General features: G+C 42.7%; 1 protein-coding gene across 1 annotated transcript in view; it reads left to right on the top strand.

The window, feature by feature from the left end:
* Window positions 1–15,420, top strand: part of LOC306915020 (uncharacterized protein) — a gene marked incomplete at both ends in the record, with an annotated part of 34,364 nt that extends 18,944 nt beyond the window's left edge. Inside the window, 21 exons of the mRNA XM_079492266.1 lie at window positions 116–384; window positions 500–645; window positions 1,045–1,399; window positions 1,518–1,680; window positions 2,006–2,274; window positions 2,390–2,535; window positions 2,935–3,289; window positions 3,408–3,570; window positions 3,896–4,164; window positions 4,280–4,425; window positions 4,825–5,179; window positions 5,298–5,460; window positions 5,786–6,054; window positions 6,170–6,315; window positions 6,715–7,021; window positions 7,169–7,340; window positions 7,449–7,738; window positions 7,890–7,993; window positions 8,507–8,656; window positions 11,104–11,309; window positions 12,723–15,420. Of these exons, the coding sequence (XP_079348392.1) occupies window positions 116–384; window positions 500–645; window positions 1,045–1,399; window positions 1,518–1,680; window positions 2,006–2,274; window positions 2,390–2,535; window positions 2,935–3,289; window positions 3,408–3,570; window positions 3,896–4,164; window positions 4,280–4,425; window positions 4,825–5,179; window positions 5,298–5,460; window positions 5,786–6,054; window positions 6,170–6,315; window positions 6,715–7,021; window positions 7,169–7,340; window positions 7,449–7,738; window positions 7,890–7,993; window positions 8,507–8,656; window positions 11,104–11,309; window positions 12,723–15,420 (7,141 nt within the window). The remainder of the gene's footprint in view (window positions 1–115; window positions 385–499; window positions 646–1,044; window positions 1,400–1,517; window positions 1,681–2,005; window positions 2,275–2,389; window positions 2,536–2,934; window positions 3,290–3,407; window positions 3,571–3,895; window positions 4,165–4,279; window positions 4,426–4,824; window positions 5,180–5,297; window positions 5,461–5,785; window positions 6,055–6,169; window positions 6,316–6,714; window positions 7,022–7,168; window positions 7,341–7,448; window positions 7,739–7,889; window positions 7,994–8,506; window positions 8,657–11,103; window positions 11,310–12,722) is intronic.
* Window positions 15,421–15,732: the final 312 nt, after the last annotated feature.

The raw sequence follows: 15,732 nt of genomic DNA, 5'->3' as shown, positions 1-15,732 counted from the left end.
AGGAACATGCAGTACCTTGATCTCATGACAACTTCCAAAAAGAATCATACAAGACCACTTTGATTTGTCAATCCTGTTTATTGTTTTTAATTTCTTCTGCTTCTCATTTATGAAGTGCAAATACATTCGCCTGGAAGATTTCCTTGGGTCGACAGAGCCTGGAGGGCGACAACCCAAATGAAGTATCCAGAGATGTTGCCCGAATCATTTTACATCCTAACTATGACGGTGACAGCAGTGACAATGATATTGCTCTGCTAAAACTCTCCTCGCCAGTCAGTTTCACTGACTACGTCAGACCTGTCTGTCTGGCAGCCAGTGACAGTGTGTTCAACAATGGTACTGATAGCTGGGTCACTGGCTGGGGTAGAATCCAGGAGGGAGGTGAGTTTTGCTTGTATTATTGGGAACGATTGATTTGTAAACGTAACTCTTGATTTTATTAGAAAAACTGTTTGTTCATAGGTTTGACCAATGTCTTACTTCCTCTGTCCCTCAGTACCTTTGTCGTCCCCCAAAACATTACAAGAAGTAGAGGTTCCAGTTATGGGGAATAGACAGTGTAACTGTCTTAATGGAGTTGGTACAATAACAAACAACATGATCTGTGCTGGTGTGTTGGCTGGAGGCAAGGACTCATGCCAGGTGTGATATGTTTTACTTGTTTAGGTAATAGTTAAAATGTAACCAAACCCAAATCTGTGTGAAGCCTGACAACCAGTGATGAAAAGCAGGATATTCAACTGCTCATACGATTTTGCCTGGTGTGGTGATGTCACTATGTGTTAATCTGACATCAACAGCCAATAGCAGATAGCCAGTACAGTACCATGATACTTATTTTTGAGCGGCGCTAGCCTCTCCTATGCACAGCTTTGTGTGTAGGTGTGTTTGTAGCCAGGAATGTGATGATTTTTATTGGCTGATGTATGATGATACGAGCGCTGCTCACTTCACACAAGTGTTTTTTACTTACTTGGTTGCACTATAATGAATGTCATGTGAATTGGCTGAATGTTTGACATCAATACTTTTGCTTCTCAGGGTGACTCAGGAGGTCCAATGGTCAACAAAAAGGGCTCTGTCTGGGTCCAATCTGGAGTTGTTAGTTTTGGCCGTGGCTGTGCTCGTCCCAATCTGCTTGGGGTTTACTCCAGAGTGTCCCGTTACCAGTCTTGGATCAACTCCTTTATCCAAACTGACAAGCCAGGTTTCGTCCAGTTTACCTCCAGTGGGATAGATGCTGACAACAGCTACACCTGCTCTGGCCTCCCAGCTCCTGCTACCCCAGTGCCCACCATTACAACCACTCCCACACAACCAACAACTGTTAACTTAGTGCCAGCCATTACGACCACAACCACAGAACCAACAACTGTAGTTTTAACAAGTGCTGAAGGTACGTATGGAGTAATAAAAGTCTGTGCAGAAGTACAGTAAATACTTTATTTTATCTTTGTCAATATTTATTATACTGTATAATAGTCTGACTAACATCAATATTGATTGTGGTCTAGTGTGTGGAATCACTGCACTCAACAACAGGATAGTTGGAGGTGAGGATGCTCCAGCAGGAAGTTGGCCATGGCAGGCCAGTCTGCAAAGGTTTGGAGGCCATATCTGTGGTGGATCCCTCATTAACAAGGAATGGGTGATGTCTGCTGCTCACTGCTTCAACAGGTTAGTTACTAACATGATAAAGTATATAACATAACTCAGGAATGAAGGAAACTTCTTTATTCATGTGTTGCTGTATGCTGTACATGCAGACAATTTGTTTCTTTGGATATGGATATTTATAGCATGTCATAACATGCGGGAGAACTGATCTACTTCTCCCCGATATTGTTCTGTGTTCACTACCCATCCATGTGGCTGTTCTTTAAGAATAGGAACATGCAGTACCTTGATCTCATGACAACTTCCAAAAAGAATCATACAAGACCACTTTGATTTGTCAATCCTGTTTATTGTTTTTAATTTCTTCTGCTTCTCATTTATGAAGTGCAAATACATTCGCCTGGAAGATTTCCTTGGGTCGACAGAGCCTGGAGGGCGACAACCCAAATGAAGTATCCAGAGATGTTGCCCGAATCATTTTACATCCTAACTATGACGGTGACAGCAGTGACAATGATATTGCTCTGCTAAAACTCTCCTCGCCAGTCAGTTTCACTGACTACGTCAGACCTGTCTGTCTGGCAGCCAGTGACAGTGTGTTCAACAATGGTACTGATAGCTGGGTCACTGGCTGGGGTAGAATCCAGGAGGGAGGTGAGTTTTGCTTGTATTATTGGGAACGATTGATTTGTAAACGTAACTCTTGATTTTATTAGAAAAACTGTTTGTTCATAGGTTTGACCAATGTCTTACTTCCTCTGTCCCTCAGTACCTTTGTCGTCCCCCAAAACATTACAAGAAGTAGAGGTTCCAGTTATGGGGAATAGACAGTGTAACTGTCTTAATGGAGTTGGTACAATAACAAACAACATGATCTGTGCTGGTGTGTTGGCTGGAGGCAAGGACTCATGCCAGGTGTGATATGTTTTACTTGTTTAGGTAATAGTTAAAATGTAACCAAACCCAAATCTGTGTGAAGCCTGACAACCAGTGATGAAAAGCAGGATATTCAACTGCTCATACGATTTTGCCTGGTGTGGTGATGTCACTATGTGTTAATCTGACATCAACAGCCAATAGCAGATAGCCAGTACAGTACCATGATACTTATTTTTGAGCGGCGCTAGCCTCTCCTATGCACAGCTTTGTGTGTAGGTGTGTTTGTAGCCAGGAATGTGATGATTTTTATTGGCTGATGTATGATGATACGAGCGCTGCTCACTTCACACAAGTGTTTTTTACTTACTTGGTTGCACTATAATGAATGTCATGTGAATTGGCTGAATGTTTGACATCAATACTTTTGCTTCTCAGGGTGACTCAGGAGGTCCAATGGTCAACAAAAAGGGCTCTGTCTGGGTCCAATCTGGAGTTGTTAGTTTTGGCCGTGGCTGTGCTCGTCCCAATCTGCTTGGGGTTTACTCCAGAGTGTCCCGTTACCAGTCTTGGATCAACTCCTTTATCCAAACTGACAAGCCAGGTTTCGTCCAGTTTACCTCCAGTGGGATAGATGCTGACAACAGCTACACCTGCTCTGGCCTCCCAGCTCCTGCTACCCCAGTGCCCACCATTACAACCACTCCCACACAACCAACAACTGTTAACTTAGTGCCAGCCATTACGACCACGACCACAGAACCAACAACTGTAGTTTTAACAAGTGCTGAAGGTACGTATGGAGTAATAAAAGTCTGTGCAGAAGTACAGTAAATACTTTATTTTATCTTTGTCAATATTTATTATACTGTATAATAGTCTGACTAACATCAATATTGATTGTGGTCTAGTGTGTGGAATCACTGCACTCAACAACAGGATAGTTGGAGGTGAGGATGCTCCAGCAGGAAGTTGGCCATGGCAGGCCAGTCTGCAAAGGTTTGGAGGCCATATCTGTGGTGGATCCCTCATTAACAAGGAATGGGTGATGTCTGCTGCTCACTGCTTCAACAGGTGAGTTACTAACATGATAAAGTATATAACATAACTCAGGAATGAAGGAAACGTCTTTATTCATGTGTTGCTGTATGCTGTACATGCAGACAATTTGTTTCTTTGGATATGGATATTTATAGCATGTCATAACATGCGGGAGAACTGATCTACTTCTCCCCGATATTGTTCTGTGTTCACTACCCATCCATGTGGCTGTTCTTTAAGAATAGGAACATGCAGTACCTTGATCTCATGACAACTTCCAAAAAGAATCATACAAGACCACTTTGATTTGTCAATCCTGTTTATTGTTTTTAATTTCTTCTGCTTCTCATTTATGAAGTGCAAATACATTCGCCTGGAAGATTTCCTTGGGTCGACAGAGCCTGGAGGGCGACAACCCAAATGAAGTATCCAGAGATGTTGCCCGAATCATTTTACATCCTAACTATGACGGTGACAGCAGTGACAATGATATTGCTCTGCTAAAACTCTCCTCGCCAGTCAGTTTCACTGACTACGTCAGACCTGTCTGTCTGGCAGCCAGTGACAGTGTGTTCAACAATGGTACTGATAGCTGGGTCACTGGCTGGGGTAGAATCCAGGAGGGAGGTGAGTTTTGCTTGTATTATTGGGAACGATTGATTTGTAAACGTAACTCTTGATTTTATTAGAAAAACTGTTTGTTCATAGGTTTGACCAATGTCTTACTTCCTCTGTCCCTCAGTACCTTTGTCGTCCCCCAAAACATTACAAGAAGTAGAGGTTCCAGTTATGGGGAATAGACAGTGTAACTGTCTTAATGGAGTTGGTACAATAACAAACAACATGATCTGTGCTGGTGTGTTGGCTGGAGGCAAGGACTCATGCCAGGTGTGATATGTTTTACTTGTTTAGGTAATAGTTAAAATGTAACCAAACCCAAATCTGTGTGAAGCCTGACAACCAGTGATGAAAAGCAGGATATTCAACTGCTCATACGATTTTGCCTGGTGTGGTGATGTCACTATGTGTTAATCTGACATCAACAGCCAATAGCAGATAGCCAGTACAGTACCATGATACTTATTTTTGAGCGGCGCTAGCCTCTCCTATGCACAGCTTTGTGTGTAGGTGTGTTTGTAGCCAGGAATGTGATGATTTTTATTGGCTGATGTATGATGATACGAGCGCTGCTCACTTCACACAAGTGTTTTTTACTTACTTGGTTGCACTATAATGAATGTCATGTGAATTGGCTGAATGTTTGACATCAATACTTTTGCTTCTCAGGGTGACTCAGGAGGTCCAATGGTCAACAAAAAGGGCTCTGTCTGGGTCCAATCTGGAGTTGTTAGTTTTGGCCGTGGCTGTGCTCGTCCCAATCTGCTTGGGGTTTACTCCAGAGTGTCCCGTTACCAGTCTTGGATCAACTCCTTTATCCAAACTGACAAGCCAGGTTTCGTCCAGTTTACCTCCAGTGGGATAGATGCTGACAACAGCTACACCTGCTCTGGCCTCCCGGCTCCTGCTACCCCAGTGCCCACCATTACAACCACTCCCACACAACCAACAACTGTTAACTTAGTGCCAGCCATTACGACCACGACCACAGAACCAACTACTGTAGTTTTAACAAGTGCTGAAGGTACGTATGGAGTAATAAAAGTCTGTGCAGAAGTACAGTAAATACTTTATTTTATCTTTGTCAATATTTATTATACTGTATAATAGTCTGACTAACATCAATATTGATTGTGGTCTAGTGTGTGGAATCACTGCACTCAACAACAGGATAGTTGGAGGTGAGGATGCTCCAGCAGGAAGTTGGCCATGGCAGGCCAGTCTGCAAAGGTTTGGAGGCCATATCTGTGGTGGATCCCTCATTAACAAGGAATGGGTGATGTCTGCTGCTCACTGCTTCAACAGGTGAGTTACTAACATGATAAAGTATATAACATAACTCAGGAATGAAGGAAACTTCTTTATTCATGTGTTGCTGTATGCTGTACATGCAGACAATTTGTTTCTTTGGATATGGATATTTATAGCATGTCATAACATGCGGGAGAACTGATCTACTTCTCCCCGATATTGTTCTGTGTTCACTACCCATCCATGTGGCTGTTCTTTAAGAATAGGAACATGCAGTACCTTGATCTCATGACAACTTCCAAAAAGAATCATACAAGACCACTTTGATTTGTCAATCCTGTTTATTGTTTTTAATTTCTTCTGCTTCTCATTTATGAAGTGCAAATACATTCGCCTGGAAGATTTCCTTGGGTCGACAGAGCCTGGAGGGCGACAACCCAAATGAAGTATCCAGAGATGTTGCCCGAATCATTTTACATCCTAACTATGACGGTGACAGCAGTGACAATGATATTGCTCTGCTAAAACTCTCCTCGCCAGTCAGTTTCACTGACTACGTCAGACCTGTCTGTCTGGCAGCCAGTGACAGTGTGTTCAACAATGGTACTGATAGCTGGGTCACTGGCTGGGGTAGAATCCAGGAGGGAGGTGAGTTTTGCTTGTATTATTGGGAACGATTGATTTGTAAACGTAACTCTTGATTTTATTAGAAAAACTGTTTGTTCATAGGTTTGACCAATGTCTTACTTCCTCTGTCCCTCAGTACCTTTGTCGTCCCCCAAAACATTACAAGAAGTAGAGGTTCCAGTTATGGGGAATAGACAGTGTAACTGTCTTAATGGAGTGGGTACAATAACAAACAACATGATCTGTGCTGGTGTGTTGGCTGGAGGCAAGGACTCATGCCAGGTGTGATATGTTTTACTTGTTTAGGTAATAGTTAAAATGTAACCAAACCCAAATCTGTGTGAAGCCTGACAACCAGTGATGAAAAGCAGGATATTCAACTGCTCATAAGATTTTGCCTGGTGTGGTGATGTCACTATGTGTTAATCTGACATCAACAGCCAATAGCAGATAGCCAGTACAGTACCATGATACTTATTTTTGAGCGGCGCTAGCCTCTCCTATGCACAGCTTTGTGTGTAGGTGTGTTTGTAGCCAGGAATGTGATGATTTCTATTGGCTGATGCATGATGATACGAGCGCTGCTCACTTCACGCAAGTGTTTTTTACTTACTTGGTTGCACTATAACGAATGTCATGTGAATTGGCTGAATGTTTGACATCAATACTTTTGCTTCTCAGGGTGACTCAGGAGGTCCAATGGTCAACAAAAAGGGCTCTGTCTGGGTCCAATCTGGAGTTGTTAGTTTTGGCCGTGGCTGTGCTCGTCCCAATCTGCTTGGGGTTTACTCCAGAGTGTCCCGTTACCAGTGTTGGATCAACTCCTTCATCCAAACTGACAAGCCAGGTTTCATCCAGTTTACCTCCAGTGGGATAGATGCTGACAACAGCTACACCTGTCCTGGTCTACCCGCTCCACCAACAACTTCACCAATAGTTACAACAATAAAAAATGTTACAGTAACAGTTCCAGTAACAGTTCCATTGCGTGAGTATTTTTTTCTGTAGTATCAAAGGAATCAAGATCAGCAAGATGTCTGTCTGTCTGTCTGTCTGTCTGTCTGTTATCTAACTTTTTCCACACAGTGAAAGAATCTACACTGTTTATCTAACTATTTGTTATTTTGTCACATAGGGTCAGTTTGTGGTAGTGCTCCACTGAACAGTCGTGTGGATGGGGTCAGTGGTGCTGCAACAGGGGGATCCTGGCCCTGGATGGCCAGTCTTAACAAAAATGGCACCTTTATTTGTAGTGGAACAATTATCGCTGACAACTTTGTCCTCACTGCTGCCCAGTGTTTTTCCAGGTACATTTCTCGTTCTAACCCTAACTTTTGTTTTTGTAAATGCTGTGTAGAGTAGACCAACCGTTATTATTATTTTTTATTACATTTTTTTATCCATTCATTATTTAGTAATGCCAGTGATGACAAAAACATCTTAAATCCAAACATCACTGAGTGGAAGGTTTCCCTGGGCCCACGACTTGAGAATGGTTTGGAGGTGTTTGAGATGTCGACGGACATCTCAAACATTACAGTGAGCAACAAGACCGGTTCCAACATCGCATTACTGGAGCTGGCTAACCCAATCCGCTACAGTGATTACATCCAACCTGTGTGTATGGACCTGTCCGGTACCAGAACCTTTCCTACTGGAACCCAGTGCTGGGTGGCTGGTTGGGGTCATGGCACCAACACCAGAGGTGACAGTACAATTATTGTCAAAACTTTCTGCTCAGTGAAACCATCAGTATCTTTTTTAAAATGAGGATTTTTGCAGTGTGCTCATACTGACTGCTTTACTACAGTAGCCCTACGTATATTCACACTTGTAATTGAATGTAATTTCTGCAGGGGATGCTGGCTCAGTCCTACGAGATCTTGAGACTAATGTGACAAGTTGTGGGAACAACTCTGACTCTGAAAACATCTGTACATATTCCATGGACATTCAGCAGGTAAAACATCTGTACATATTCCATGGACATTCAGCAGGTAAATCACATTCCATCATCATCCTCCAGTCCATGTTAACCGAGCAAAAATAACCCATCTACAAGGCCACAATCTGTCACAATGCGATGCGTTGTGACTGTGAGCTTGTAGATCGTCTTGTAGATCGGCGAAGAGATTATAGCTGTAGAGGAAAACATGTAACCTTCAAGTACTGTATAGAGCCCTGGGTGACCTCGGTAGTATACACAAGTATAGACAGTATTTTTAACAGGAAAAGCAGTCAGATGCACAAATCTTCATACTTTTTTTGAATTATGAATGCCAGATGTTAATTTATACAGTTAGAATGTAACATACAGGTTTTAAACATAATAAGCATTTACATGTAGCTATACTTGTATCATGTCAAATAATGGTCTGAAGAATCAACAGAGAATTCTGGAAATTTGAATCTGGAAAAGTATGAAATTTTGGAATGGAAAACATTTGTATATTTTGTTGCTATTAACTTATAGGGAGACAAAGGTGGACCCCTGCTGTGCCAGTCAGATTCATCCTGGTTCCAGATGGCTGTGGTAACTATGGATGACACTGGAAAAAGCACACGTGCAGATATACAGGTGTTTGCCAAAGCATCGCAATTCGGCTCCTTCTTGAAGGAGACAGTGGGTGACCTGCCCACTCCACCAGTTAAGACCACAGGAAATGCTGCGTTTTTCTCTGTGTCTGTTTTTCTCTCTTTCACTGTCCCCATTCTCTCCATGGTGCTGGTCACGGGATTGTAATATGTTAACAAGCTTGTGAGGAGTAGGCCTAAAGCACTTTATTCATTACACTTATGTAAAGTCAAGACACTGATATTGTATGAGGTGTTAGGGCTGGACAATAGACCTGGGCGATACGGGAAAAATACCTCCATTTCGATATTGTGACGATATCATATTGTTACGGATGGTCATATCACTTTTGTGACGCATTGTAAGCTTGTAGATCTGCTATTTTGTTAATCAACAAAGCAATTACTGAGTGAGATTTCTGAAATACTTATATTAAGAATGCCAGCTAGAAGGTCCTGGGTTCGATTTCCACTGGGGACGCTGTGGGCAGTGGGGGCGTGTTTCTCTCCTCCGCGTCATCAGTTCCCATACCCGTTGGCAATAAAAGGGCCTTTCTGTGTAGAGTTTGCATGTTCTCCCAGAGAGAGACTCGCTGTAAGCACTGGACCAGGGCTAGTTCTCCCCGTGTCCCCTAGGGTAGGTACCCTCACAAAAACATGCAGTAATCCTGGTCTCTAAACTGCCTCCCCCTGGCCAGCCGGGGCGCCTGATGGAGGGGAAAGGAACTGGTCAGAATAACGTGTTCCTTCCACACACTACGTCCGGCCGGGGAAACTCTGTCGGGTGAAAAGAAGCAGCTTGGACTCCCCCTCCCCTCCCCCCCCTTCCCCCCAGGTTGGCAGAGGAAGTGTAGCGCCCAGGATTACATTAGATAATTGACACTGGGTGAAAAAATGGGTTGCAAAATCGTGGGATAATTATTTAAAAAAAAAGAAAAGAATGCCAGCTGATAATGGCTCTCCGTGACCATTCAGTCCAATGATGAACACCAACTACTACAAAATGCGCCATGTAACCAAATTTTTCCATGTCACACAGCACTACTTCATGTGTAAGAGTCAGTGGTGTAAGTACTACTCAAGTAGGCCTACAATGTACTTTTTTTATATACATATATTTTATACATTTGTAAAATTGTGAAATGGGACATTCTGCATAATTATAATTTTCTACTTTTGGTACTTTTTTATACTAAGCCTATAGCTACATTGAAAACAAGAAATTGTTTTTATTTTTTAAGGAAACAGCAGAACCTCAATCTTGAGATAATGTAATTATTAAAACTATGAAGGATTGTTCTGTATTGTCTGTGACATTAAATATTTACATTGAAGCATATGCGCTCTTTATTCTTTACATTATTTCACACATCACACGCACGCGTGCTCGCACACACACACACACACACACACACACACACACACACACACACACACACACACACACTGTATATTCAGTATACAGATTTTCACTTTTCAGTAAAGCAATCTCCTGCTGCCTGCTGCATTATGTGCAAATTCAAAACAGGTGGTACGCAGGACCGTTGAGTGATATCCAACGAGCACTTTCAAACTCCAACACTCCAATCACCTGCAAGGAATTTCTTGGCGGGACATAACGGTGGATGTTTATGAAACAAACAATTTGCAGATAGAGGATAATTCAAGCTTTTTGTAGCTGATGTTGGTGAGTTTAATGTTTAATTCAATCAGATAGGACTTTTCTGTTTGGATGTAAGGGCTGTCAATGGGAAATTGCATGTATTTACCACCTTGCTGGCAAGCTAGTGAGTCTACCTGCTTCCTCTTTACTTCCTTTCTGCCAGAGCCATTGAGCAAGACCGAGTTACGACAACTCCGTTCACTTCATGGGGCCAGTCCAATGACTTCTATTGGCGAATAGGGACACAGAAGTTTACGGAATTGGAGTCTATGGGCTCGCACAAGTACATATCGAACCACGAGACCGGGCTGTTTGCTACAAATAATAACTACAAATAAAGGTAAGAAAGCCTTCTAGCATGGAATTATCCTTTAAACCTGTCTGAGCATTTATCATTATCATCAATTACACACCCCATGAAGCCTTGAATTTATGGAGATGGTTTTCTTTTTAATTGCAGTCCTAAATCAATATTTCGGTCTCCTGCTGACTGATGATCCGGTCATCAAATTATTGGCTTAGGAATGCGAAAATAAAAATAAAATCCATGAATTCAAGGCTTCATGGGGTGTGTAATTGATACAAATTATTTTTTGGGTGAACAGTGAACTACTCCTTTAAGGCATTAAATGCCAGGCAAGTGAAGGGTTGCACTCGGATTCGGACTCGAATGACAGGATTAAACGTTTATTTTAGTTCTCCATATGCGACTTAGATGCTGCGGCTATCCAGCCTCCGTCAGACACTGACGAACCGGATAACCGGACACCCACAAGGCCACAACACACATTTCTAATACTAGCCTAATGTTCCTAGTTTCCTCTCCTGTCCAGGTGGAGACGACCAGCACCAGTGCTGGTGACGGTGTGAAACATCATGGGCGGCAAGGTAACCCACATGGGCGTGGACCCCAGCGACAGCATCACCTCGGTCAAGATCTGGATCACCAACACTGGTCACCACTGGTGCTGACGGGGCCATTCTCATGGTGGAGGATCCCCCTCCTTGAAACACCATCCAAGTCCTTAGAACTCTCGAGGCAAGAATTACTCTCAATCATACACTGTGTAGGTGCCAATTGTCAATGTTTTATGTTTAAGTGAATTCATGATTAAGATTAATAATTATTTTGGTAAAAAAAGGTTAAAAAGCTATGCTGGATATTTGATTGCATTTCATGAGTGTCATGTGTGTTTAAAAAGGTCTAGCTGACCTGATCTGAGTGTGACCTAATTATCCTTTGATGTTAATGGGAGCCAATTTGGACCAGTTGGAGGCACCTGTGTGTATTTCTGTTTGATGTCACAGTCTTGTAGTCAGTTGGAGTCAGACATAGAAGGAAGCAACACAGTTTTTTGACCATACATTGGACTCTGTAACTTTTGGTGTTTTTTCTCAGTAAAACCTTTTTAAGAAAAGTTACTTTTGTCTTGTCGTTTGCGTACAACTACTGTTTTGTGTTTTTGTGAGGTCTACTCCACCAAGTGGTACATTTTTAAGAACATTTAGACGGAGTGCCACTACATTTAGTCAAAAAACTGAGCTAATGAGCTACAGTTGGAACTTGCCTGGACATTTTTTGGAGGAAAACAAGTTCACCTGAAGGAAAGGCAGTAACAGGGGTAATCTTTTGGAGTGATTCCCAAGACAAGGTATTAAAAATATAATTTTCCATGTGCTTTGTGACACGAAGATACTACCTGGATTTGGATTTCTCTTCTATGCTATATTGACTGTGGCTCTCTCCATGTGAGCATAATTTCAAGCTTTCATTCAACCTATGTGGAGTTTTGCATCACTTGAGAAGTTGTTTTGCACTGGTTTGATTAAGAAGAGTGACTATAAAAAGTGCTTTTAAGCTTTTGCATGCAACTTGAGCATTCTACTCTGCAATTGATATGATGGCTGATGAAAAAGAAAATGGACCTGAAGGTGTGGAGGGAGGAAGGTCACGCAGACAGTCTCGCAAGACTGAGAAAGCAGTAGAAGAGAAATTGCAAAAAAGCATTGCATTAAGGAGACAGAGATTGGGAGCTCTGACAAGTAAAATGAATGAGATAGAGCCATTGATGGATGATGTTCAAAACTTGCAACATGTGAAGGATGTGTACAAAGGTGATTTTGCACATGCTTATGATGAGTTCTTTCATTTCAATAACGAAGTTGCAAGTCTTTTGCCTGAGGATGAAAGAATAGCGGATCAAGATATGTGGTTCGAACCCAAAAAGGCAAATCTACACCAGTTCATGAACACAGTTACAAATTGGATTGCAAGGCAGGATCAGTTAACAATGATCAAAGGTTGTGATAATGAAAATAACCTGCAAGATGGAGTTAAACCAAGTGATAGTGTATCACAGGTTAGTGTCAAGGACACAGGAGGTGCCCGCAAAGGTGGGTCTCAAGTAAGTCGTGCTTCAACAGTGTCAAGAGTGTCGTCCACACGTGTTAGACAAGAGGCCGAGCATGCAGCACTGCTTGAATTTTCCTCTGCACTCAAGAAGAAACAGCAGCTTGCAAAAGCAGAGGCTGAACTTAAAGTAGCAGCGGCTGAAATTAAAGCTAAAAAAGAGGAGCTCGATTTGGAGACTGCATTAGCAGCAAGCAGTGCAAAAATAAAAGTACTCAAAGAGCATGAAAGACAGGAAGATGGTATGAATAGCTATCTGGCATCACAAAGACCACGGCATGGGAGTGTGAAGCAGGAAAGAGCCAGCAGTGCTCAACCAGTAAATGTACACTTTCGGGCACAGTCACAAACGTCGCAGTCACAAGTTTCACAAGGAGATCATCACAATTTCAATCAGGGCACCAGAGGTGATGGCATAATAGAAGTCCTGCAGAAACAGAATGCAATAACGGAGTTGCTTGTAAGCCAACAGAAGCAATCCCAGTTACCAAAAAAGGATATTCCTGTGTTCAAGGGTGATGCATTGCAGTACAAATCTTTCATCAGAGCGTTCGAGCACTCAGTGGAACAAAAGACTGACACTGATCAAGACAAGTTGTACTTCTTGGAACAGTTCACAGCTGGTGAACCTCAAGAGTTAGTTCGCAGCTGTGCTCACATGCCGTCGAGGAAAGGTTACCAAGTAGCGAAGCAACTTCTCCATAAGCATTATGGGGATGAACTAAGGATCGCCAGTGCGTACATTGATAAAGCCCTCAAATGGCCGACGATCAAGTCCGACGATGGAAAGGCTTTAAGTGCCTACGCAATGTTCTTAGTTGGATGTCACAACACTATGGAAGACATAGACTATTTGGAAGAGATGGACAATCCAACCAACCTGCGAACGGTGGTGTCTAAACTACCATACAGAATGAAAGAACGTTGGCGTGATGTAGCCTACGATGTCAAAGAGCGACAGGGCAGAAGAGCGAAGTTTGCGGATTTGGTCAGATACATTGACCGGCAAGCTAAAATAGCTACGGATCCCCTCTTTGGTAATATACCAGACAGCCGCCCAGTCACGGCTGGACAGAATGATCAAAGAGAAAGACCTCCTGTGAAGAGAGAATTTCGTGGAAGTAGTTTCGCAACCAACGTTTCAGGTGACAATCAGCAGCCTCAAGGAACATATTGGAAGCCAGAAAGAACAAGCAAAACAGTGAATGCTTTTGAGAAGCCGTGTTTGTACTGCCAGGAAGATCACACACTAGCTTCGTGCAACAAGATCAAGAAGCAGCCACATACAGAACGTGTGGAGTTCTTGAAGTCAAAGGGCTTATGTTTTGGGTGCTTAACTTATGGACATCTGAGCAAATTCTGCAAGAAAAGAGCAGAGTGTATCGAATGCAAATTAAAGCATCCAGACATTCTACACACAGAAAGAGAAGTTTCTGTCTCACGTGAAGCTTCACCTGAAAAGGATGACGGTGCACAGGGAAGTGAAGTTTGTGCACAAGTTTCTGTCACACAAGAATCCTGTAACGTCACAGGGGCCGGAGAACTTGAATGTGTTCTGTCAATAGTACCGGTGAAGGTCAAGACAAGAAAGAGTGACAAGTATGTGGAAACGTACGCGTTCATTGATCCGGGAAGCACCGGAACGTTCTGCACGGAAGCTCTGCAAAAGAAACTGAACGTTAAGGGGAAGCCAACCCAAGTACTTATCAGCACCATGGGCCAAGACACGCCTGAAGAACGGAAACTCCTGAGCAGTTGTGTGATATTGGATCTTGAAATATGTGGGCTAGAAGAGAACAAGTATATTGAGCTTCCGAAGGTGTACACCCACAGCTACATACCTGTTCACCCTGAAAACATACCGAAGAAATCTGATATCCAGAAGTGGCCGTATCTCAGCGAAGTACACCTGCCAGAATTAGAAGCAGACGTTGGCCTACTCATTGGAGCGAACTGTCCACGAGCAATGGAGCCATGGCACGTTATCAATGGTCAAAATGGAGGACCGTATGCTGTGAAGACTGCCATCGGCTGGGTCGTGAATGGACCTATAAGGAAGGAAATGAGCAACACAGAGATAAAACGTCCTCAATATTCATTGAACAGACTCTCTGTGGTGGAGATTGAGAAGCTACTGGTTCAAGATTTTCCAGAGCGCAACTATGACGACAAAGAGCTGTCCCAAGAGGACAAACAGGCTGTGCAGAAAACCACAATCTTTGAGAACGGACATTGCAGCATTGAATTGCCGATCAAGAAGAACGCAAAGCCTACTAACCATGTGGTTCAGCCTACAGTCAGTTTGCTTAGGAAGTTCAAGAAGAAGTCTCACGGCAACGGCTTCAAGGACACCATTATTGGCAAAGACTGCACTGTTCAAGTTTCAACAGATGAACCGAGTCGTGATGACTGCACCATGATCTACATACCGCACCAAAGGGTGCATCACCCTAAAAGGAAAAGGATACGAGTGGTCTTCGACTGCGCAGACTCGTTTCAACCTGTTCAACTGAAAGAAACCCTTCAAGATGATCCTGAGATCAAAGTCAAAGCTAACATGGAGCCAAGGAACGAACTGATCGAGTACTACTCAGACTGGCACAAGCTCGCCTGGATTCTAAGGCTGAAGAAAACTTTGCAGCAACTGAAAGAGAAAAGAAAGGAGTTATCACAAACAATCAGGACACGAAGATCATCAGTGACATTTAAAAAGACCCTGCAAAGCAAACGACGAAGATAATCCAAGACTATAGACTCTGCTCTCTGTTGCAAGAAGCCAGGCCAGAAGAAAAGGACCTAACTGAGAAGAGGACAGGAAAAATGAAGATTTGATTAAAAAGAACAAGTTTAAGTTTTTGATTGTTTATGGACATGAACAGTAATGTGGCTCTGAATGTTTAAGTATGATAATTGCTTAGCCCTCCTGCCTAACCAATTAGGGGCCGGGTAATGTAGGTGCCAATTGTCAATGTTTTATGTTTAAGTGAATTCATGATTAAGATTAATAATTATTTTGGTAAAAAAAGGTTAAAAAGCTATGCTGGATATTTGA

The sequence above is a fragment of the Electrona antarctica genome (assembly GCF_951216825.1).
Source record: "Electrona antarctica genome assembly, chromosome: 22".
NCBI classification, from domain to species: Eukaryota; Metazoa; Chordata; class Actinopteri; order Myctophiformes; family Myctophidae; genus Electrona; species Electrona antarctica.
Note: the sequence above shows the minus strand (reverse complement) of the source record. Positions and strands in the feature narration are given on the sequence as shown.